Source organism: Parasteatoda tepidariorum, chromosome 2 (genome assembly GCF_982258835.1).
Source record: "Parasteatoda tepidariorum strain Cologne lab strain chromosome 2, Ptep-v5.0, whole genome shotgun sequence".
Taxonomy (NCBI): domain Eukaryota; kingdom Metazoa; phylum Arthropoda; class Arachnida; order Araneae; family Theridiidae; genus Parasteatoda; species Parasteatoda tepidariorum.
The window spans coordinates 95949890-95975759 of record NC_141756.1 but is presented as its reverse complement, the minus strand read 5'-3'; the positions used below and the strand labels follow the sequence as shown (position 1 = coordinate 95975759).

General features: G+C 28.4%; 1 protein-coding gene across 1 annotated transcript in view; it reads left to right on the top strand.

Moving 5' to 3' along the window:
• Positions 1–3539: 3539 nt before the first annotated feature.
• The window catches only part of LOC107452752 (isocitrate dehydrogenase [NADP], mitochondrial), a 30837-nt gene continuing 8506 nt past the window's right edge, over positions 3540–25870 (top strand). The window contains exons 1-4 of the mRNA XM_043044987.3: positions 3540–3901; positions 18112–18372; positions 19708–19868; positions 24789–24935. Coding sequence (XP_042900921.2) covers positions 3799–3901; positions 18112–18372; positions 19708–19868; positions 24789–24935 — 672 coding nt within the window. The 5' untranslated portion in view covers positions 3540–3798. The remainder of the gene's footprint in view (positions 3902–18111; positions 18373–19707; positions 19869–24788; positions 24936–25870) is intronic.

Below are 25870 nucleotides of genomic sequence, written 5' to 3'. Positions count from 1 at the left end.
AACAACAACATTAATCATTAACAAATTGTTTACATGGTTGATTAACAACCTGTTTCGAATATTAGTTTTAATCAAATTAAGGCAGCTAAAGCCCCTTTCACAGTCAACAGGTATTGGTATTGTTGCACAATACTCTATAACAGAAGTTATTAATGGGTACTGTTCAGACACATCATTGGTATATAAAATCTTGTCTGATCAATCCTTCTTGTTTGATCAAGTTTTTTTTCATGGATGTTAGCGTCATGGTTTTTCGCGGAAGCTTTTTTTTTTAATGGAATTTAGTAAAATCCTTTAGCAAAAATGCGAAAATGCTTTGTTTAATTTTAGCATTTTTGAGGGGTCTTTTCGCATTTTGCGAAAAAAGCTACCGTAGCGGAAACCCTGCTCCCAGGACAATTTTATTTAGGTGGCAGCAAGATTTATTCCTTGTTATTTTATTTAATAAATCTGATTTGAAACGCTCGTGTTCATGATTACACGTGCTTATTATTATTATTCATTACTAATTTAAATGTATACAAATTATCTAATGATCATTGATGTGATTTTTCAGATGTCGATGAATTATAAGAAAATTCTGCTTACAATTACTGTCGCAAGTTTTATTCCAGTACTACTAGAAAAAAACTTCTCAAAAAGTGTAAGAAATAAGTATGATTTGTCCAATTTTAATATCAACAAACAATAATATTTTTAGGTTCGCTAACAGCTAAGCTAATAGATTTTCTGTAACCTTAGTGAGAAAAGCCGTTATTTTTGATAAAGTAAATATAGACATCCTTATATATTATATATTACTTTATTCTTCAAAGAATAAATCAAATATGAACATCCTTATATATTATACGAGTGTATTTTAATTTTTTTAAAAATTGCTCAGAAACTAGTTCAAAATTTTGCAAAAGGGTTAAAGTTTTTTTAAATTTTTTTTTCATTGTTTCTTTTTTATTTTCATTCATTAGTCATAAAAAAGTACAAAACTGTCAAATAAATAATTTTACTGCACTCAAAAATTTCTTTAATTTCTTTTAATTTTACGTTTTCTCAAAAATTTCGAAAAATCGTCAAATATGTAACTTCAAAACTAATTTGAATTTGTCGAGTTTTCTATTCAAAGATATAAAAATAAGCTTCTGCTTTTTTAAAAAAAAAAAATTAAACTGTGACGTAAAATATTCGCATCAATAACATTTTGATATTCGATTTATTTCTCTAGAAATGTGCATGCAAAATCTCTCTCTCTCTCTTTTTTTTCTAATATGAGAGGTAATCAAAAAATACTTCCACGAGTTAAACATTCAACTTTGTGTTGTTTACGTGGTCTTTTAATTGTGGAAATTTTTATGTATTTTAAGATTAAAATAAGCTTCTACAGTATGTAATTATACTGATATATATATTTTGTTCTCTGACCTCATACAGCAGTGTTTCCTAAAGTGTGGTATGCGTACCCCCAGGGGCACGGGCAATTTAGTGGGTGTACGCGTTTTTATGCGAAACATCTTGGAACAAACGAAAATTTCAATTTTTTTTTTATTTAAAACAAAGCTGGCCATGAAAACTTACGATTACGTATTTTTCTATTGGCTATTTTTTGCAGAGTTAACAGTTAGTATTTAGTGGTGTCAACAGCCAGTTATGATTTTTAACTTCTATGCAGTTTTTTTATAGTAAAAAATGCATTCATTTATTTTATTATTGGTACACAGCGATACGAAAAATTTAGAAAGGGTACACAAAAGTCATAAGTTTGGGAAACACTGTCTTACAGCATTCGTCTACATTACTAAAAAACAAGCTAAATAAGAGGAAATGTTTATTTTCATAATGCAATGCTATGGCAAGTATAGCAAGGCTGTAATAAGAGAATACATATTTTCTATTTTCCTGTTTCTTGAAAAACATAAAAAAAGATATCTCGTTTTCATTCGATAAAATATCGTATTAATTAAGGTTTCAGACGCTCCTAAAATTACCTTTAAAAGTTAAAATGATAATTAAAATTGTTAAATTTTATTTTATAACCGGCGTTGACCGGCAAGTAATTTTGAACCCAACCTAGGAGACAAGGGAACTCTCGGATCAAGCAGCGGGACAAATTAGCCTTCATGTAGGACTTTTTGATTGAACTAAACCTTATTTGCGCTACATGCAGAGGAAAACCACGAAAACCTACCACAGCTAGCCCGAAGGTAAAAGGGAAAGCGGATCAGTCTACCGCTGATGATATTTTACGTCATCAGTGTGACCACTGCCAGGATTCGAGCCTGGGACACCTTATTAGGAGGTGAGCGCTCTATCCGCTGATCCATCGCGATTCTAAAATCTCTAAATTGAAATACAAATGAATGTCCTCATTTTGATTTACATTTAGTAAATTATTTATTTAACTACATTTTTTTAATGCTTCTCAAATTAAAGCCTTCTAAAAGGTTATACAATTTGCTGTTGCATGACTATGAATTATTGAATGATCAGGAATTATTGATAAAATGTATTATTTTATTTCTGATCTCTGCTATAAATCAATTTTCGTAATGATACTTTTTATTAAATCTGTATATTTTTAGGATCATAGTAAAAAATTTGGGTAAAAATTAATCTGGCAAATTAATCTTTAAGCGATGAAAAAATTATGAACACTGTCGAAAGCGTTTGAACCGGTGAAGTAGGCGAGATTTAAGTCATCAAAACTATTTTGAGTGCCTGTTACAATTTGAAATATAACATGATATAATGTATTATTTTATTTCGAATCTCTGCAGCCAATATTAAATTAATTTTCGTAAAGACACTTTTTTATTAAATCTGTATATTTTTAGGATCATAGTAAAAAATTAAGGTAAAAATTAATTTTGTAAAATTAATCTTTAAGCGGGGAAAAAAATTATGAACACTGTCGAAAGCTTTTGAACCGGTAAAGTAGGCGAGATGAAAGTCATTTTGAACACTGTTTGAAAGTCAACACTGTTTTGAGTGCCTGTTACAATTTGAAAGATTTTAGCAATCGCTTTTCACAATGTATCTTTAAGAGTTTCATTATTTTTTAAAAATTTAAAAATAAGGAGAAAATTTAATAAAAGTCACGTAGCTAAGCTATGTTAATTTAACACAGTACCAGGTATTAAAAAAATTATGCATTCCAGAATTTTATTTTTATTTAAAAAGAAGGGACAGTATTTAATAAAATCCATTTAAATATATTAAGAACAAAGAAAAAAAACTCTGTTTAAATTATCTATGATCATTTTTAATTCTTTTTTTCTTTATATTCAGACAAATTTTAAAATAATATTTACTAGTAAAATTAAAAACAAGTATAAATGGATTAAAAAAGGGTGCAATGAGAAATATCATAATCATGCTCAGAATTTCTTAAGACAAAATATAGTTTTTCTGTTTGTTGGATTTTCATTGTGAATAAAAGCACTTTCTTATCCACTCTTTTCTAGCAGCAATGAATTAAGTGTTATAAAACAATGTATGAATGAATTTAACGCATACTACAAAAAATAAAAAGCGATCACACGCGATTCCTGACACCCCTTCTCTGAAACAGCCTGCCAAGGAGGCAGAAAACGTTTATTAGTTTTACATCCAATCAAATAAAAGTATGTAAATACTGGCGCCATTTCTGTCAACATCAGCAGCTTCCATTGGATGGCTCTACCTTCCTCAGAAATCCCATAATTTGGCGATTATTTGCGATTTTTCTCTCTCTCTTTCTTTCTTCATATAATTCTACGAAGGAGTAAGATTGTTGTATTTTTCTATCCGATTAATTTATTATAAACAATGGCTAGTGCTGTAGTAAAAATCTCTCGATCTGTGTTGAAAAGCTCTTCGGGAAGCATCAAAAAGTCTAGATCAATTGTCAGCACATTACAAGATCGCAATTGTAAGTAAATTTAATTATTTCTGATCTTACCGGTGTCAAAGCCGGTAGCTATTTTCAATGAAAAGTAGGCTTAAGTATGAATTAATGTGTCAAATTTTGGCGTACGATTTTCGAGCCACGTGTTAAACAGATCGTTGTTTACAATAATTTACTTGTCATATTTAACATTGTTATTAGTAGCTGATCTAAATTTACTACCTGAGTACTATTAAAGTGCATGTTGTTAAATTAGAAAAAAAAATGAAGTCTCATTTGTGCAATACTGTGCAGGGCATAATTCTATTTAAATAAAATTTGTAGTGTTCGGAAATTTAATTATTTTTTTATGAAAAATATTTTATAAATACTTTTTGTTACAATTAATAAATTTGCGATAACATGCAAGTATGAGATTTAAATTAATTGCCAGTTTTAGATTAATGTTGTCACACTAAATTTTAATTCCAGTACATATTGTATACTTAAACATTTATCTCCTTTAGGGCTGATTAATTAATATTAGGTCTATGTATGTTATGACTTTTAAAAATTGTAAATATTTTTAAATTCGAGGCTTTTATTTAGTGTAAAATATTTTTGTTAATGCCTGTTAAGTAAGATCACTTGTCTTCAGTTCATTTTAATGATCAAGTACATAACTGTCAAAAATAATTAGAATCCTCAAAGTAAGTTGAGTTGCAAGTGGTCACCTGAAACAAGTTTCATAGTAATAATAATAGGAAACAAATTAGGGGTCTTTTGTGCCTTTTGGATTTGTAAACTGTTTGTAAAACCTGTTATGTTTACTTGTTTGTATTTAACAAAGATTTTGAAATAATGAAATAACAATTATTTTCCTGTATTTTTTTAAAAAATAAATGTAATCCTCAATTTCAATCAATATTTTGTATTAAGTTTTCAATGCAGAATATTAAATGTTCTAGAGAATAATTATTTGGATATTTTTTACAATCATTGTTTGTTAAAAACTATAGGTAAGGTATACCTTTTATTAAAGTCTTAAGTAATTGAAAGTATTTGTGTTAAATCAATATAATTATCAGTTTCTAGTTAATATTGCTGCATCACAATCTCATTTATATAATTTTACATTTAAATTTTCTTTACAAAACTTTTTTTTTTTGGAATTCATATATATATATAACTTTATGTTTTCTTTGTAAGGAGAAAATTTTAAAACAAAATGAAGTTTTTATTGAAAATAATATCTATTTTAAAAATTGTTTGCTATTTTAATATATTTAAATTTTTACCTTTAAAAAGAGTAAATAAAGAATAATTTTTTTTAAAAAACTTAACTTTTTTTTATTTAGTAATGTATGTTTAAACTAATAAATATAGCAATTTTTTTTTGAAAACAATTATGACTGAGATGCGTTTAAATTCATATTTTTTGAAATCTTTGGGAATCCTTTCTGTAAATAACGTGTACTTACCTATTATCGACTATCGAATATGTAATTTATGTGTTTTAATAATATATTTGTTCAGACTAAACAATATTTTGAAGTGTGGAATTTTAATTTGCTAGTGCTCTGTAATTGTTCAATTAATTTATTATAAATTTTTTGATTTTTTTTTGTATAAAAGCATGTAGCTTTATGATAGTAATTTATTTATTTATTTTATTTAATATTAATTTTTAGCATTATTAAATTAAATATTAAATAATAGCAAAAATAATATTTTCCATAAGAATAATAAGTTAATAAATAAGTTCTATATGTTTATTATTCTCATGGGATAAAATTAAATGATTAATAAGGTGCATAAGAAATGTTTTAATTAGGACTAGTTCCTGAAATTATTTCCCTAATTTTTAAAAATATTGAAAAATTATCAGAGCCACTACTTTTGCTATTTTGGGAATTTAATTTGGGAATTTAAATTTGTCCCTTTCTGTACAAACTGATTAAAATTTTCGAACAGTGTTTTGAATTGGTGGTTAAAATTTTCTTTGCACACCCACTGCCCACCAAATTTCAAGAACCTAGCACATACGGTTCTAGAGTTACAATACAGATAGACACACAAGCTCTTTATTTTATTTTTATAGATTAGTGCTTTTATGCATCAGTCAACGAATAAATTGACATTTTTGGAAAAAAATATATTACTGAGAAAAATTCGAAAAATTAATTATTAAATTTATTCTTAGAATAAGTTAATTTAATTGTCAACAATAATAATATAGAATAAATTTTATAACATTTGTATTAATCTATTTTGCTAGAAGAAATAAGTCTCCGCAAAAAAAAGAGAATAATTAAAATTACTGAAAGAAATTTTTTTTTATTTTTTGGTAATTTTTTTCTCATGTAAGAAAGCAAAAATTGTATAGGCTAGGTCTTCAGAATTATGTAATTTTTGCCTTACATTTTAATTTGGCTTATTTGGCAACCTATTGTTTTAAGTGAAAAAAGAAGGGAAGAGAAATTTTAAGGATAAATAAAAGTTTATATCTGATATGAGAAATTTAGATCTGATTTACAGCTATCTGATGTGTTTCGAAAGTGAAAATTACTTCATTGCTTTCTTTTCATATCTTATCTCCTTCTTATTTTATTGTAGTTGGATAATTTTTATCTCATCAATACTGTATGTAGCCTACTTTATGTATGTTTATTGAAATTTGTTTTGAAAGCCTTGGAAGTTTACCTATATATGGGAAACCACTTTGCATTTCCCCCCCTTAAAAGTTTAAAAAAAAAATAATTCGATTTTTTAATCTAAGATTAGAAACAAATCGCTAACAAAAACATAAATTTTATGATTATTTTTATTAAATTTTTTTATTTATATTTTTTTATTAATTTTTTACTTTGTTAAATAAAGCTTAAATGGAGAGCAAACTATTTTACCAGCACAATTTAAATTATAGCTGCATTGCAGTGATAGCAACTTGCTCCACTTTGTGGGAGAGAAATTTAGTGGTAGCAAAATTTATAATGTATAATTTTTAGTTTAAAAAAACTTATTCAAATTTATTTTTCCCACCACTGCATATGAATAATTCAAAAGTGTATATATAACAAACGCTTAGTTCCCGCTATGTTATGGGAAGCCTTTTAAAAATTTAGCAAAATTAGCCAAATTTCTGCAATACTTTTTTAAATAAGCCACCACTTATAAAAATCTTTTACAGAAAGCGGAGCAGTTGTTATACCTTGTATTATAGTTGTAATTAATAAAATAGTGTGCTTCTATTGAAATCCTAAAAATTTTTTTCAATTTGATTGTTTTTAATTACTTTGAATATCTTGAAGCTAATCACATGGAATTGAAAATCTAAAGTAATTTCAATTCTATGTGATTGAGTTTTCAAAAATTTATTTGTCAATGAGCAACATTTTGTTTAATTATTTTAGCCAATTTTTTTCATTTAGTGCACTAGTAACATTTGCATAGAGCCAGGATGTTACAGTGATTAAGGCATGGTTTTATCACATGAAGCCATTCCAGCTTGTAAGGAACGGTATAGGTGGATGGTGTACAGTGCTGACTAAATTACCTTCATTTGCCATTAGTCTCAAAATTGTAGAGCTTTAACTTTTGTGATCTCTCTAGCTGACAAGCTGAGCTGGTTATTGTGAGAGGGCTCATTTTCTTTTTACAAAAATATTAAAAACTGGTTAACTTACCATTTAAAAAAAAAATCCAGTTTTGAATGACGTCCCCCCCTTTTTTTTTGGTTAAGTAGGGGATAGACAGTCCTGGTTACACCCAATAGCAGTGTATATAGACTCCAAGTATTCCTACAGCACAGTACCCTTGCAACAATTTTTTTAAATAAAGGTATAATCATTCATTTTGTGGATGCTTTGTATGCTCATTTAACTTATAATCAATAATTTATATTCAAAAAATAATTTAAAACTGTTTAAATTTTTTGAAATTTAAAAAAAAAATTGAAACTGTTCAAAAATTTTAAATTTTTGGGCTTTTATATTTTAACATATTTTAAAATTTTTTTTTCTTAGTGCTTACAATATTCATCTTAACAATTTTTTGCATTCATTTGTTGATATATCAATTAGAATGTTTTTAATTGATTATTTTGTAAAAAAAAGGTTAAAAATTCCCTTTAGGTATTTATAACATGCTGTAAAAATTGTAATAAACCTCATAAAATGCTTATTCCATACACAGTGTAAATAAGTGTATTTTACTTAAGATAAAAAAGTTTACTTCAAAGCTTTATTTTAAATAGAAAAATTCCTTTGGGATTTAATTGAGATTAAATTGCAAAATTATCATCTATGAGAAAAAACACTTTAAAGTCTGTCTGAATTTTCTGTAATAGGGCAATTTAAAATCATTCATAACTTTTTTTAAAATGTAGATAGAGAGAGGTTTTTTTCCAGTGCATTTGAAATAGTTTGAAGTTTTAATGTAAGCAATAGTTTTCTCTCTCGATATTTTGGTCATTTTTGGGGTACTGTGAAGCTGGCTTTTTATTAAAACATTTAAACAGCCTATTGGAGCTCTTAAACTTTCACGGAACCAATTATCTCTTTAAGTAAAGTGAGTCCAGTCCACTAAGCTTTTGGTACATAATCAAACAAAAAATAATTTTTTTCAAAAGCATACTGAAACTTCTCTTTGTTTTGGATGGGGAAATTTCTTTATAAGAAATTAAAATCATTACGTTTTTAAGCTGTAAATCTTATATAGATTTTGAAAGAGGAATTATGTTATTTCTTCTTTTTCTCATGGTAATTGATTGATCGCTTAAAAATGTATCGGTCTATTGAACAGTAAATCTGCCTTAAACACCTTATTTAATCATTATTTAATTACAGGCGATGATTTGCAATTTCCTTTCCCGCATCTATCGTTAAAAGTAAACTTGCTGGTCATTGTTCTGGCTGTTGTCCAGATTAAAGCCACACTAACCTTAATTTCCTTTCTTTTTAGTCACACTGTCTGTCTTCTTGCCAGCCGGGTTAACAAAGCGAGTTCGTTTACACTTGTTTGAGGAATTTCAAAATAGAACATTCGAATCTGATATGTTTCGTTTTAACTGTTACCATTTTTCGAAGGATTGAAATGCCAGTATCTTTCTCAAATTCTCACAGTTTTTTAATAGTTTGCGTTATTGTTTTGTTGATCGCCTAAAATTTTTTTAAACATTTGATCTATTAAATTTTGTTGTAAATTCTATATCTCAGGCTACGAAATTTTCGCAAGTATACTAAGATATTGGAATATATTATGTTGTATCATTCAGAATTTAAATAGGCCCATAAAAGACTTTTCGTCCTAATAATCAGTCGTAAACGTTTTTTACGGTCTATTTCCCCTAGCGATAGTGAACTATTAAAAAGAAAATTTTAAATGTATAATGGATTTTTATTTTTCATAGATTTCACCGGCATTCATAAATTAATTATTTGACCTGTAATTTTTGGACGTATAATTTTGACCTGTAAAATTTGGACCTTTTTGCGGGTATTTTATCAAAAAAATGGACCCTTCACGAAAGTTTCTTTTGAAAAACGGAGTCTATTAAGTCTCTTATTCGTAATTTTAAAATTACAATAGCGTTTTTTTCCGTTTGTTTTTTATTCACAATAAGTCTTATTTTCAGTTTTCACATGTTCACAAACAGGACAGTCGTAAGAAGAACCCTATTGATTCTATAATAATTCTAGGTTCAGGAAACTTCTAAATAGAGTTTCCTATTAATGAAGTTTCCAATTAAAAAAAAAACGAACAGAAAACTGATTTTTGTGATTTTTTGTTGTTGTTGCAAAAACATAATATTTTAGGAAAAGCATGGAGAAACACTAGCGTTCTTCCCTCTTTTTGTTAGACTTAGTTTATAACGCCATTTACCCAACCTACGAAAAGTGTATACTGTATAGCAGTGTTTCCCTAACTCATGACTTTGGTGTACTCTTTCTAAATTTTTCGTAACGCTGTGTACCGCTAATAAAAAAAATGAATGTATTTTTTACTACAAAAAATTGCACAAAATTTAAAAATCACAACTGGCTGTTGATACCACTAATTATTAACTGTTAACTCTGCAAAAAATAGCCAATAGAAAAATACGTAATCGTAAATTTTCATGGCTAGCTTTGTTTGTGAATAAATTTTTTAGAAATTTTCGTTTATTGCAAGATTTTTCGCATAAGAAAGCTTACCCCCGCTAAACTGTTCCCGTACCCCTGGGGGTATGCGTACCACACTTTGGGAAACACTGCTGTATAGTGTCATTTACATAAAAAAATTTCGGTTTACTGCTTATTAAAAATTTACCGAATTAGATTGCATTTTGTAATTACTTCCATGTTTGCGTCGATAGTTTACTTAAGAAATGTATTTGGCAAATTAAATTTCAGCATTTTTTTAATTAGTATTTTTGTGAAGGATTTTTGGTAATTAAATCTGTAATTCCCATCTTTTTTTTTCTTTCTTTTTTACGAAATTAAAATTTTTTTTTATAATAGCACTTTCCAAATATTGAACGGAAATACTCAAACCTAGTCAGTCACTAATTTATGCTTAAGCGCGAGGCATTAACAATCTTTATTGTAAAAAAAAAAAAAAAAAAAAAAACATAAATTCCAAGTATTTGTATTTGGTGAGTCTAGGTATGTTATTTTATTCATCTTATTAATCAATGTTGAAGATATAATCAGAATAAATTAATAACTTGTACGTACAATTTCATCATAAATTGTGCCTTGAATTTCTCTTTGCAAATTTGTATCATAAATTTAAAAAAAATTTTGAACTCTACTTTTTTGAAAATTGTGAAGATTTCATCACTCATAAAAGTGATAAGCAGTTATCATTTTAATCTTATCAATTTTGAATTATCTCTAATATTTTCCCCTCTATTTTGTTATCTACAGACAGACGAATTGCTGAATGTGAAATGTCTGTAAAATGCATTATTCGGTGGGAGGGGATCAAAAAGATGTTAAGTAGAAGGAACACCTTGACTCAACTATTTGTTCAACAGCATTATTACTTTAATTTTTAAAAACTGAAAAAATATCTTCCCATCATTTGTTAACTTGATTTTTAGCTCTTGTCAAATGAGTAATTTTCGACCCCTGCTTAACAATTTAATCTTTAAAAAGATATTGAAGTTTCAATGTTATATCCCCTTAACTCCTAATTTTTGTTAACATTATTGAACCTCCTTAGCAAAGCAATTTTTAAATTAAAACATGTTATTTTATAAAGATGGGCATTTCATAAATTAAATTAAAAAAAAATTATTTAGTTCGATTTTGATGTTAAAATAAAATTTATTATGTAATTTAACATGAAAATTTTTTTTCCCCCACGTACATTCGATCTATTGACGATTCAATAAAAAAAAAATCACGTGGACGTTAAGATTTTATTATTTTTTTTAAAAAATGTGTCCACATTTTTCTAAGACTGTATTTATTTTATTACTAGGCACCTGCTTCTGATGATAATATTAAATAGAGTAAAATCTTGACAATCATGTCTGCTGTTTACGCCTTGGCTTTAATCCAATTCGTAAGGCAATACCGCCACGTTTTACGTTTAATCAGGTGGCTTCTGAAAAATGATACTAGTTAAATTAAGATTACTCTATCAGACAATGTATCAGTGTGCTTTTTAGATTCCACATGTTTTCAATAAGATATAATATATTGGATTTATTAAGAATGGCACTAATACATATGTTTCGAACAAATTTTTTATTTCGTTCATTCATTTTTTTTAATAGCCCTATCCCTATTTTTTTTTCTTTTTTCCGCGCGATATTTTTTTTTTCTTTTTGAAAAAGTTCATATTTTTATCATTTGGTATTGAGAATATTGGTATTATTCATTTTTATGAAGATGGATTTTATTTACCATTTTTTACAAAATTTATAATTTAAAAATGATTAATAACTTTTCGAACAATTGTTTGTTTTGTTTAACGCAAGCTCTTCATTTATAGTTTATGTGCAGCATGGTTTGAAACAACAGAAAAGAATAAAAAAACAAAACAATGTAGGAGTTGCGAAAATATCAAAGCAGCACATGTGCCATTCGTGGAAATAACAAAAGCATATGTTGCTAAGAAAGTTGTAAATTTAGTTTAAACATTATTGCAAATTTTTCTGAAAGCTTAGCTGATTTTATTTCTGAAAATACTGCTACGCTACCAGAATCTAAGAATTGCAAGAAATATTATAGTTTAACTAATATTAATTTTTAAAATTTAAGATTTTTTTATCACTAGAAAGACGGAAAATTAGTATATACCTATATTGCCTAAAAGCAGTCAAAATGACTAGATTGTGAATGCGTAAATAAATTTGTTTAAAATTAATTTTTAACATTTTTATATTATTTACGGTTAAATAACAAGTTATTAGTAAATAATTAACAATAAAAAAAAATTATGTGTTGTACAAAAAGTCACAAAATTCTAAGAAATTGTGTCATTATATACATCATTGTTTTTCTAATTGGAATTAAGAGCAGTCAAAATGATTTCCTTAGGCAATCTAGTGTTAATTAGGGGATGTTAGGCATGATAAATCGATGGAATTGCCCTCCTACAGTTATCGAGACAGTGAAAATGCTGCTTTGAGAAAATTCAAAAAAGAGTTAGCCTTCAGAATTAGTAACTTATATCTTAAAGAGAATGTTCTCGAATGGGCATACTATTACGTTAAAACAAACAAACAATGGAAACTTTGAAAGTAATACAGTGTTGCTCCTTTAAATATAGATTATCTCAAAATATTAAAATTGAGCAGCTTTAAGTTCAGAATGGTTTGTGTTGAAGCTAATATTGTTTGATAACGTAGTAGTATTAGTGGGAAATAGCTTGCTTGTTGTGTGTTGCGGCTGTTCCGCCGATAGCACTATCAATAAGAATTTATAGGATACTTGTTAGCGTCAAAATGCAGAGCTTGTTGTATGATAAGTTTGTGCGACATCTGCAAATTTCTGTGTAATCGATGTTTAAAATAGATGCTGCTAAATTTAAAACCGTTCTTACTCACTTAAAGACTGTAGGGCTGTTCTCTGGAATATTTTCTTCATTTACATTTCCCTAATATACTAGAATAAACTTAGATTTTTGCACAACTTATGCCCCGCAAAATATTTTTTTTATTAATCCAAAAAGTGTTTTAATTTGTCTTATTTTATACGAAAATAAAGGTTTAAAATTAAAAAAATAATCTAAAAATGCGCCATTTATCGAATCTCTTTCCCTCAAAATTGCGTTCGTTTTGCCTTTTTGTGGGCATCGTTTTCTCATGTTAAAATAAAGGGAAACTATTCTATAAGAATCATGTCGAAATCCGGTTTTAAATTTTGTTTGATTTATTATCAGTTAATGTCGAATAGTTATTAACTTAAAGAGTGTCATATACCTTATTTCCTTAAAAATTAGTGCTTTAAAATAATTGAGCGAACTTCTTTTTTGGGAAAACGATTTTACAAATTTCCGTTTTTTGGAATCGACGTCTCATATTCAATTTCTAAAATTCATTTTTATTATGTGTATGAAGCTTATATTTATTATTATTTCAAAATAAAATAAGAGAGATTGAGATATTATTTGAATCACAAGCTATCCCAGGTGCAGGCATTTAAAAGCTACATTTAACGCATTTTCATGTTTCTTTTAGAAAACGTGATTAATTCTCCTTTTCATTTGCATTAAGCGGCAAGGGCATTAAAATGTTTATTATTTTAGTAGAACAAGCGTGTGTTGGACAGCAAGCTATTATATTACAATACTTGAAAACTATTTTTTAAAATTTTTCTTGAACGTGCAATTTTCTTGCGGTGTTTTTTAAGTGCATCTAACACTTTACCGTTTTAACAGTGCTTTTTTTAATGGCCTTTCTTTACATTAGTATTTTAAAATTTGCGTTTTAATTCCCGATGCATGATTGATATTCTATTGTCAATCATTTTGTTTTAACGTTCAAAACTAAACGATACTTCACTAATTAAAAAAATTATATTTATTTAAAATGCATTTAATTTAAATTTATATATTTAAAAAAAAATTGTACTTTTTATGTACACGTTCGTCAACGAGGAAAAAATTGCCACTTGTTTTACACCAATTTGATCTGTAGCGTGGATAAAAATAGTTCCCATTGGACAAAATGTGCTGAAAGTATTTTTTTGAAAAGATAAAAGGAGTGATTGATGTTGATGACTACTACTGACACTTGCAGTTTTTGTAATTTCCGAAAACTAGAACATCTGTGAGATCGATATTTGCTGTATAAAAAGTAGCTGGTGTATTTTTATCCCTCTCTTCGGGATTAAATTATGGTGGCTTCACTTAGCGCGTGTTTATTTGCGTGGATGAGAGGGAGTAATATTTGTTTATTTTGTAGACTGAAATAGAATTCAAGGTAATTACGGTATACTTCACATTTTATGAGAGAAAATAAAAAAATGACCCGTTACATTTTATGTCTCTTGTTACTTAATTTTAAACGCTTAAGCTAGAGTCCAATTGATGTTATGTGCATTTCTGATTTGGAATGTTTTTTTTTTTTTTTCTCTCCTCGCAGTTTGCACTGCTTGATAAATCAAACGATTAATCGTCCTTTGAAAACCTGTTTTTGCTGTCTAAATTTTTCAGATTTTCTGAACCCTAAAAAATAAATGTTCCTGAAATAAACTCCAGACTAATTTTTTGAAGTTTTATTTTTGATTTTCCCCCTCAGATTATCCAATTTTGCTATGAATAAGAAAAACTAATCGCTTAGTTTTATTTATTTATTTTCTTGCTGTCAAATAGTTTTAAGACTAAAGTTAAGGATCTCTATTTTTTTTTTTTTTTTTTTTTTTTTTGAATTTCAAATTAGTTTTGTAACTAAAATGTTGAAAGTTTTTAATTTTTGATGAAACTGAAATATTAACAAAAAGATTTTCTATTCTCTTTTGGACATGATCAAACCATCTGCTTTTATACAAAAATTACTTTTTGAATGCTTTTAATGAGGGGATTCTGTAATGATATATATTTTAACTAATATTTAGTAAAATGCCAATTTCTTGATGTGACCGAAAAGTGTATTTTGTCGGAATTATGAGTTTTGAGTTAATATATTAAGTAAAGACATGAATCTAGAATGTCGATTTTTAGTAAATTTTAATAACTTTTTTTTCGTCGCATAACTAAGTTTGGTGAAAAGTTATTGGGCTATTATTAGAAAAGTCTATTATTAGAGTTATATTTCTTCCAACCCCATATTCTTATTTTTTGAGTAAATAATTGTTGGGGGTTTTTTTTTTTATATTCTTTTTTCAACGAACGAATATTAATTATCAATCCTCTTCAATATTTGAAATTTTTTACTACTTAATTAGTAATATATTAAGTGGTTAAACTATGAATAAAGCAGAGAAATGAGCAATCGAATTGAGTTTTGCAAAACGATTGCTTAAACATTTCTAAGGGTCAGCGTAGCCTGTAAATTATTAAAAAAATTCATATTTTATAAAAAAAATTATATATTTCAAATTTTTTTTTTTTAAATGTACATTTGCAACTTTTAAAAAAGCAATTTTACCTTTTATAACAAGAAGACTCAGAATAACTAGAGACGTTGCTGAGGCGTTACAGTAACTATCTAAAGTAAAAGCATATTTATCGAAGTTTTATTTTAAAACATTTTCACTTACATTAAAAAAGGCGTTCTAAATATTTTGATGAAAATGTCAAGGAACATTGTTAAGCTCAATACAAAGCTTGTTTTAAGTCCGGCGATCTCAGGCGTTAGTCGCCCATGTAATTCTGAAGTTCGGAAATAAATCTTGTGTTACAACTGAATTATTAAAAGTTTATAGTATTATTTGTGCATTATGTTTTTTTGATCATCACTCAGATTATGTTACAGAATTATCACAAACCGTAGAATAAAATAAATTTATTTGTTACTTTAAAACTTTAGCTATAATTTTTATCGCTTCGCTAATTAAAAGAGGCCCTGGTAAAAAAAAAAAACTAAATAATTAATATTTGGATACTAATATTTTTGGTGTATTCGTTGAATTGAAAATTATAGATAAAAGTAAATTTTTTAATCGTATTTTAAATTTTTTTTAGTCAACATATCGTGAATTCCTCCGTACAAAATATAAAATGAAATTATTTTTGGGAAACTAAAAACAAAACTTAGTTGCGGTGTTTTGAAGTAGTTGTTCGTAAAGCTGTGAAATATGTTATTGGAAATTGCGTTATTGTATTCAAAAGAGGTTTATAAATTGTGATTAACAAAGCACAATGAAGACATTTTCTTTTTCTTTGATTCAACGGCGATTTTCTTAAAGGGTGACACAGCATATTGCTTGATTGTGGTGAATTATTTTAGCAATTGTTGCTGTTGTAAACATTAAAAGCTGATTACATTGAAATCTAGACATAACTTTCTTCTTTCTTGTTTAATTGGTGATAAACAAGAATGACAAAAAAAAAAAAAAAAAAAAAAAAAAATACTCGTCTATTTGTAATATTTAGGGTGATCTTCAGCTAAGTTTTATATTCAAAACAAATTTTAATGAAAGCAGTAAGGTGTTCGTGAAAAGATAAAACTAAAGAGTAAATAAATTTTCTTCAAAAAAGAGAAATGCAGATTTTTACAGTTTTTCTTATTCTATTCATTACTTTATCTATATTCAATATAAATATGTTTTTTTTAAGTAGCTTTTTACGTCATTTAAAATTCCTGGATTTTTCTTTTATTGTTTTTAAAATAAATTTGTTGCTAACGGAAAAAAGAAATACTTGAGATAGTTTCACAATAAGCTCTTTAATTGAAGTGTTTGGGGCAATATATTGATTAGCCAAATTTTCAATTTGTGTTGGAGGGAGTTTCAGGTAGAAAAACATGACTTCCATTTAGGTAGTAGGGTGTTTACGTAATTTTGCAGTCTCTAAGCTAGAACTGCCTAGAAATAATAGTAAGGAACAGTTAAATATAAAAATGTCACATTTGGAAAAAGTATGACCTCAATCCCTTAAATTCATTCAATGTGTCTCTTGGTCTTAAATATGTAATAATTTCGCTTTCTTTAAAATTTTCTTATTTGTTTATTTTTATTATTTTTTTATTATAAATTATTGCACTTCTGTTCTTTAGATATTATACTATAATATCTAAAGAACAGAAGTTCACTAATAATAGCGCCTATAATGTAGGTGCTACTGCTTTTTAGATACAGATTATATGAGAAAAGATGTCAATTTATGGTAGTTCTTTTTAAATCCATTTTGCATTTAGATTAATCAGGTTAAAAAAAAAGTTTTTGTTAAACACTTTTTTTGTTTTGTTTTACAGGTTTTTTTTTTGGTTTATTTTCGACAAAAATTAACTCTTAAATAATATGATACATAGCTTTCTCCAAAAAGCTGTTTAATAAATATTTTTTTTTGTTGAAAAAAAAGTAAATATCAAACTTTAAACTATCTGTTTCTTTATTAAATTTAATTTGTTTTAATGTGAGTTATTCATATAATACTTGATGCTTGACAATTGTATTGGTCGTTTTCAGTTTCTTCCATTTTGTCTAGTTTCTTCTGATTTTATATCATTTTCTTCCACTGTTCTGGAAAAAATAGGTTTGTTCTGGACGAAAAACCTACTCTTTTTAGCATAGATATTTTTGTGAAAAGGTGCTTCTGCCTAAATATTTCAAAAATGCAGATTTATGTTTATTTGAAATACAGATTCCCATTCGGAATTAACTCAAAATTGTTAATTTTTTTTCATTTTGTTACAATCAAACTGAAAGAGTTTTTATAAATGATCGATCGATTATTAAACATAATATTTAAAAAAAAAGCAAAAAAACACTTGGTTTAGTCTATGGTTTAAATCACTTTGGTTTTAACATGCCAACCTTGGATTTGATAAAAGCCAATGATGAATAATTTATTTTCTACCATAACTGTGATTAACCTATAGGATTCTATTTTTGATGTCAAAAACAATGTCATAGTGCTTAGCACATTCAAAATTTAGATACATATAAGCTAATTTAAAAAAAAAAAAATCATATTAAGAAAGAAAATATAGTTTAGAAACATGCATTTAATCTTAATATTTTTTGTTATATTTTGCTTTTATCTTGAGAAATTTTAAAATTTTATGGAAATTTTTTACATTAAGCAATTATTATTTTAATTTTCATTCTAATTTAATATTTTATTGGATCAATCAACATGATTTTGATTTTTCTTAGATGGCACTGATCGCCGTATCACAGTGGACAAGCCCGTTGTGGAGTTGGATGGTGATGAAATGACCAGAGTGATCTGGGAGAAGATCAAAGAAAAACTCATCTTTCCATACCTGAAGATTGAATGTCTATACTATGATCTTGGTCTGCCTTACAGAGACCAAACAAATGATCAAGTCACTTTAGATGCTGCCATGGCCATCAAGAAGCACAATGTTGGTATCAAGTGTGCAACAATTACTCCAGATGAAGCTAGAGTTGAAGGTAAATTAGTTATTCTTTCCCTCAAAGGGTTTGACTCAAGGTGTTCCTTTTTACTTTGGATCCAGTTTATATCATCATTTGATCAGCTGACCTATTTGCACTAAGCTAATTTCTGCCAGCTAAATTTACCTTAATTAATTGTTTTATTCTGTTCAATTTTTAACATCTCTGTTTGTACTTTCTTTAGTTTCAGCTATTCTGTTAGTTATTAGAGAGATGATTGTGCTCCGGAAAAAGTCTGGATTTCCAGATTTTTTGCTAACTGCCATCCGGAAGTTTCTGGAAATCCACAGTCCGGAAGCTTCAAAAAATCATCGATCATATTTATAAATAAAAAGTCTTGTATATTTTATTTAAAAATATTAGAACTAGAATTTATACTTTGCATCTCTTTCATTTCTAAATATTTTTTCTGGTAGAATAATAAATGTGATTTAGAGATAAAAGTAAACTTATACATAATTATTCATTTAAATTGTGCTGCATATAATTTATTTAGAATTTCATGTTTTGAAAATATCAATGATTTAAATTTATAAAGACATAAATTTTTTGAAATGCATCATTGATGATTTTCTCTAGAAATTTTCAGGATTTTTGAGTTTCATCATTTTAATAATTACCCCTGTTATTATTAAAATGATTTGCTTGACTGAATCATATGTTGTTTTTTGTTCTATAACTATTATGTGATTTTGTTGATAAATATATTTTCTTTTTGAATTTATAATAAATAATTCGTTTTTTCCCCTATCAAATGTAGTTAAGCATTTTTGTATCCAACAACAAGTTTTGAATTTGAGCTTTTAAATCATTAAGAATTTAGTAAGCATTGATTGAGAAATTTCAGCTGCTTTGCTAACAGTCAATTATGATAAAGTGATCACAAGAATATTGTCAAATTTTTAAATGTCTGATTTAAAAAAAATTTTTTGTTAGCTTGAATTAGTTGACTAGATTCTGTTACTAACAGAAAAACTTACTAAATGCATTTTTTTAAGGAAAGGACACAATTTTGTGAAATGCTGTTTAAGCCTTAATTTATTTTGGAGTCTAAACGTAAGCATTTTAATGAAAAAATATCTTTTTTTAGTAAATGCGAGAAGGCATGTTCTCAAGATGCATTCTGTGTTTGTTTATTTTATTATATGTTTGCTTTTTGTTATGTGTTTTTAAAGTCTCAAATATTTTTTAATTATGTTTTTTAATTCAAAATATGGATTTTTTTTGATAAAATCTTATTTTGTTATAAATTGTGTAAAAGTTTCCATGAAAATCATTATTTAAATTTTACTTAGCAGACAGAATTCAGAAATATTTTTTTTCTTCTTTTAGAATTTAAATTGAAGAAAATGTGGCCTAGTCCAAATGGTACTGTTAGGAATATCCTGGGAGGAACTGTGTTCAGAGAACCAATTATTTGTAAATCTATTCCACGTTTAGTACCTGGATGGACCAAAGCAATTGTGATCGGAAGGCATGCTCATGGTGACCAGGTATTAATTTTTATTCATGCATTAAAGTCATTAATTGTTTATACCATAGTTGTATAGTGTGGCTTTCTGGAGAACTCCACCTGACACCCTTCTTGCTTGGTGGCAGGTACTATGGTTACGAAGAAAGGTCTCTTCGAATAGGAGTGTAGGGTGAATAGTTTTGTCTTAATCTGAGCTAAACTCCTCCTGACACCCTTCTTGCTTGGTGGCAGGTACTATGGTTACGAAGAAAGGTCTCTTCGAATAGGAGTGTAGGGTGAATAGTTTTGTCTTAATCTGAGCTAAACTCCTCCTGACACCCTTCTTGCTTGGTGGCAGGTACTATGGTTACGAAGAAAGGTCTCTTCGAATAGGAGTGTAGGGTGAATAGTTTTGTCTTAATCTGAGCTAAACTCCTCCTGACACCCTTCTTGCTTGGTGGCAGGTACTATGGTTACGAAGAAAGGTCTCTTCGAATAGGAGTGTAGGGTGAATAGTTTTGTCTTAATCTGAGCTAAACTCCTCCTGACACCCTTCTTGCTTGGTGGCAGGTACTATGGTTACGAAGAAAGGTCTCTTCGAGTAGGAGTGTAGGGTGAATAGTTTTGTCTTAATCTGAGCTAAACTCCTCCTGACACCCTTCTTGCTTGGTAGCAGGTACTATGGTTACGAAGAAAGGTCTCTTCGAGTAGGAGTGTAGGGTGAATAGTTTTGTCTTAATCTGAGCTAAACTCCTCCTGACACCCTTCTTGCTTGGTGGCAGGTACTATGGTTACGAAGAAAGGTCTCTTCGAGTAGGAGTGTAGGGTGAATAGTTTTGTCTTAATCTGAGCTAAACTCCTCCTGACACCCTTCTTGCTTGGTGGCAGGTACTATGGTTACGAAGAAAGGTCTCTTCGAATAGGAGTGTAGGGTGAATAGTTTTGTCTTAATCTGAGCTAAACTCCTCCTGACACCCTTCTTGCTTGGTGGCAGGTACTATGGTTACGAAGAAAGGTCTCTTCGAATAGGAGTGTAGGGTGAATAGTTTTGTCTTAATCTGAGCTAAACTCCTCCTGACACCCTTCTTGCTTGGTGGCAGGTGCTATGGTTACGAAGAAAGGTCTCTTCGAATAGGAGTGTAGGGTGAATAGTTTTGTCTTAATCTGAGCTAAACTCCTCCTGACACCCTTCTTGCTTGGTGGCAGGTACTATGGTTACGAAGAAAGGTCTCTTCGAATAGGAGTGTAGGGTGAATAGTTTTGTCTTAATCTGAGCTAAACTCCTCCTGACACCCTTCTTGCTTGGTGGCAGGTACTATGGTTACGAAGAAAGGTCTCTTCGAATAGGAGTGTAGGGTGAATAGTTTTGTCTTAATCTGAGCTAAACTCCTCCTGACACCCTTCTTGCTTGGTGGCAGGTACTATGGTTACGAAGAAAGGTCTCTTCGAATAGGAGTGTAGGGTGAATAGTTTTGTCTTAATCTGAGCTAAACTCCTCCTGACACCCTTCTTGCTTGGTGGCAGGTACTATGGTTACGAAGAAAGGTCTCTTCGAGTAGGAGTGTAGGGTGAATAGTTTTGTCTTAATCTGAGAGTAGATCGTCGTGAGTAAACCAATAGACACCTTCATTCCTCTATTTCACCCCCATTAGAAATGTGCTCTCGCTTGTTACCATAGCAGCAGACAGCCCCAGACTTGCAGTCTGGAGGAGTTGTCCTCAAAGCCGCACTATACATTACATTTAATTCACATAAACTCGAAACTGATAAATTGTTATGAATGCTTCACCAACAAGCATTGAGGTGTGGGGTGAGTAGTTTTGTCTTAATCTGAGCGTAGATCGTCGTGAGTAAACCAATCGACACCTTCATTCCTCTATTTCACCCCCATTAGAAATGTGCTCTCGCTTGTTACCATAGCAGCAGACAGCCCCAGACTTGCAGTCTGGAGGAGTTGTCCTCAAAGCCGCACTATACATTACATTTAATTCACATAAACTCGAAACTGATAAATTGTTATGAATGCTTCACCAACAAGCATACTATCTTTAGTAAGTTGCTTATTATATTTTGTTAAATAAATATATTTATTTAATCCATTTTGTGTCATTTAAATATTTAAAAAAAAAAGCTTTCAGAGAAATTTCTGTATTTAGTGTTTTGGTTGTAATTTCAAGACTTGAAAATTTTTCCATTATTATTTATTTGTTGCTTTTATATTTTTTATGTCCTAATCAGTTTAGATTATGAGTTTAAAATTTTGATGTAATTAGAAGCTGTTTTTATCTGTTTGTCTGTTTAAATTGGCTGTTAGAAATTTGAATAGAAAACTTGTATTGGTAAAATTCATTTTTTTACCATTAGCATAAGTAACAATTATATTTTTTGTAACAAATTGGAAGAACATTATTTGAAAAACTTAACAGAAACATTATTTAAGAAACTTACTAACACTCAATATTTAATACAAGATACATATGGCCAGAGATGCGATGGCTCAGGGGATAGAGTGTTCGCCTTCCAATGAGGTGAACCGGGTTCAAATCCAGCGATGGCTGGTCAATACGAATCCGGCTTGCACCAATCACTGTGCTGACGTGAAATATTCTCAGTGGCAGACTGATCATGCATTACAGTCCCTTTGCCATCAAGCTAACGGAGGAAGGTTCTTATGGTTCTCCTCTCCATGTAATGCAAATGCGGGTTAATTCCATTAAAAAGTCCTCCATGAAGGCAAAATTTCTCCCAATACTTTATCCAGGAGTTCCCTTGTCTTCTGAATTGGGTTCAAAATTACAAGGCTACAGAGTTGAACATTAGAAGCCCTAAAACTAAAAATTGGGTACAAAATTACAAGGCTACAGAGTTGAACATTAGAAGCCGTAAACCTAAAAATTGGGTCGGCTGTTCAACAAAGGTTAATAATAAAAAAAATATATAAAAAATGGAAAGTTATGAAAGTTAACATATTCAAATTAATGTTTTAAAAATGAAGTAATGAACTATTTTTTTTCTCGGTGTAATTAGTTCTTAGAAAAAGAATGATTCGGAAAAATATTTTTTTCAGTTAACCCCCCCCCCTCTCAATTACTTTGTGCTCCTTCTTCGCTTATGGTATTGACATAAAAGTTCCTTATAAGAATTTTATTTCAGTCGAACTCGTTTAAAATGAGCACAAAGGGATCGTAGCATGTACTCGTTAAATCCGAGTGCTCGTAATAAACGGGTCCTTAAGGCAGGCGTGCAATCAGAAGATGTGGGAGACTTACTTTAATTACATTAATTAATTTACTTAAATGCTTTTCTTAATTTAATGACAACTGACCCCCCCCCCCAACGAACTCAGAATATCCAAATTGTTCAGCAAATTTTTCTGCTTGCACTTTTAGAATAGGTCCACTCACAGCTAAATCAGCACCACGTTGCACCTTCATCCATTTCAATAAACGCTTCGTTCAAATCCTCTTTCGAGCACTTCTTCAGTCGTTTACAGTCTGTTTTATTTTGGTCGTATGCATCCATGAACTTGCCTTTGTTTTTTAGCAGTGTGGAAACAGTAGATGAAGGCAATCCATACCATTTGCAGATTTCGGCATTTTTAACACCGTCATCCTACTCCCGTAAAATTTTTACTTTTTCGTCAACCAATAAAGCTTTAGAGTGATAAGGGCAATTAAGTTTCAGTTCACGTTTTTATTTTTTTTTTATTTCTGATTTCGCGTGCATTTCTTATGATTTTGAAAAAAAGATAAGACAGAGAGACTAGAAAGTTTCGAAAAAAGATTGCAAGACAGAAAAATACTGCTCGCTAAAACCGGGTCTTGCTCGTTAAAAGCGACATCTGTTCCATAGACTTAACATTGATCCAACCAAATATTCTCGTTTCCCTCGGTAAATCCGAGTTCTCGTTAAACCCGAGCTTGTTATAAACGAGTTCGACTGTATTATTTTATTTTTATTAATTTATTATTTATTGTTCTCTGAATCTCAAACTTCATAAGATAGTGGAGGTAACATATAATATGTTTGGTAATCTATTAAAGATATGATTAAGTTTTGCAGGAAAAAAAAATTCGGTACTAATGTCAAATAATCTTTACATAAACGAATAAAATACTTAACAATCTTTATTATAAATAAATAAAGACATAAAATAATTAAATACATGATTTACAAATAATTATTTATCTTCTGTATAATGCTAGTTTTTAGTAACTTTAATCTTATACCGGATAATATTTCTCATACACTGAGTTAGATCTCTTACGCTCCTTAAAAAATTCTTATTTTTTATTCTTCTTACGTACTTTAAGATTCATAAAATGTTACTACTTTTGACTTCCTGCTGAAATTATTTGCTATCGTAAAATATTGATAATGTTGAGGTTAAAAACTTTTAAAAAGTTTTTACATTCCATCTTCATTTGAGTGTGGATGCTTAATAGGAAAAATATTTATCCATCAGACTATATAGGAAAAATTAATATTAACTTATACATTTATTTTTTATTTTATTTTATCCTTTTATAAGGAGGAAAATAAATGGGCGGAAAACTTAAAGTATTTATAGCAGATATATATATCGAACTTTGTTTTATTTTTTTAATATATGTTAAATTTTTTTTTGCTCATTTATTTCATTATTTACTTAACTTTTATAGATTTGCATGGTGCAAATTTATTCTTTGGCATAAATATTTTAAAAATATTCATCAGCATATAAATTTAAAGTTGAAAAATCAGATATTTATAAGCTAATTAAATTATTATAATCAAAGTCATAAATGAAAAATAAATTAACAAATACTTAGTTAAATTCAATAAATTTAAAAAAAAAAAAAAAAACATTTATAATGAACCACCGAATCCTGCTCAATATATAGTTTTGTTTTTCAGGATTGTATTTGTTGTTACTCCAACTTATAAATTATATGAAAGTAATTTGGTCTTTATTTTATAGTACAAATGCACAGACTTTGTTGTTGAAAAACCTGGCAGAGTCGAACTTCTATACACACCCCATGACGGTAGTGAGGCAAGAAAAATAGAAGTGTTCAATTTCCAGCAAACAGGAGGTGTTGTAATGGGAATGTATAACACAGATGACGTAAGTACATAATGATCTGGAAAATGTATAAGTATAAATGTACTTCTGTTGAAAGAAATGTATTTGAAATTAAGATACACATTTTTGTAGAAAAAAAACCCTGTTATGCTTATTTTTTTTAACGATTCTTATGATAATTTTTGATAAAAAAAAATCACTCGCAAATTGTACTTAATGAAACACAAGTAATGTGCAATATTTTTTTTAAGCTTTTGATAAATATTTTTGAAGTTATCTGAAATCAAAAAATAAATTAATATACCATATTTGTATACTTTAAGTAACTAATTGTACTTAAACAGTTATTTCATAGGAAACTAATGTATATTTAGAATAATTTTTGAAAGAAATAATGTGTAGAGAAAAACCTGTTATGCATTTTTTTAACGATTCTTATGATAATTTTTGATAAAAATCACTCGCAAATTGTACTTTATGAAACAGTAATGTGCAATATGTTTTTTTTAACTTTTAATAAATATTTTTGAAGTTATCTAAAATCGAAAAATAAATAAATAGACCATATTTGTATACTTTAAATAAATAATTTAACTTAAACAGTTATTTCAAAGAAAACTAATGTGTATTTAGAATCATTTTTGAAAGAAATTAAAAAATAAAGAAGAAAATAAAATTTTATTTTTCTCATGTGGTTGATAAATTATAAGTTTTTTGTCTTTTTAGTTTTATCTATACAAACAAAATATACTAAGTATATACCATACTTTTTTCATTTTTTTACAGCTATCAATTTACAGTAAAGATTTGTCTAGATTACAGCTATCAATAAAGATTTGTAACTTTAAAAGTTTTAATTATATTTAATTTTAAACAACAAAGCAGAAGTCTGATATCATAAAAAAGTTTTATTGCAAGTTATAATACTTTATGGTCCTCTTTGCAAGCAGTCACATTTAAAATTGCATTATTTTCTG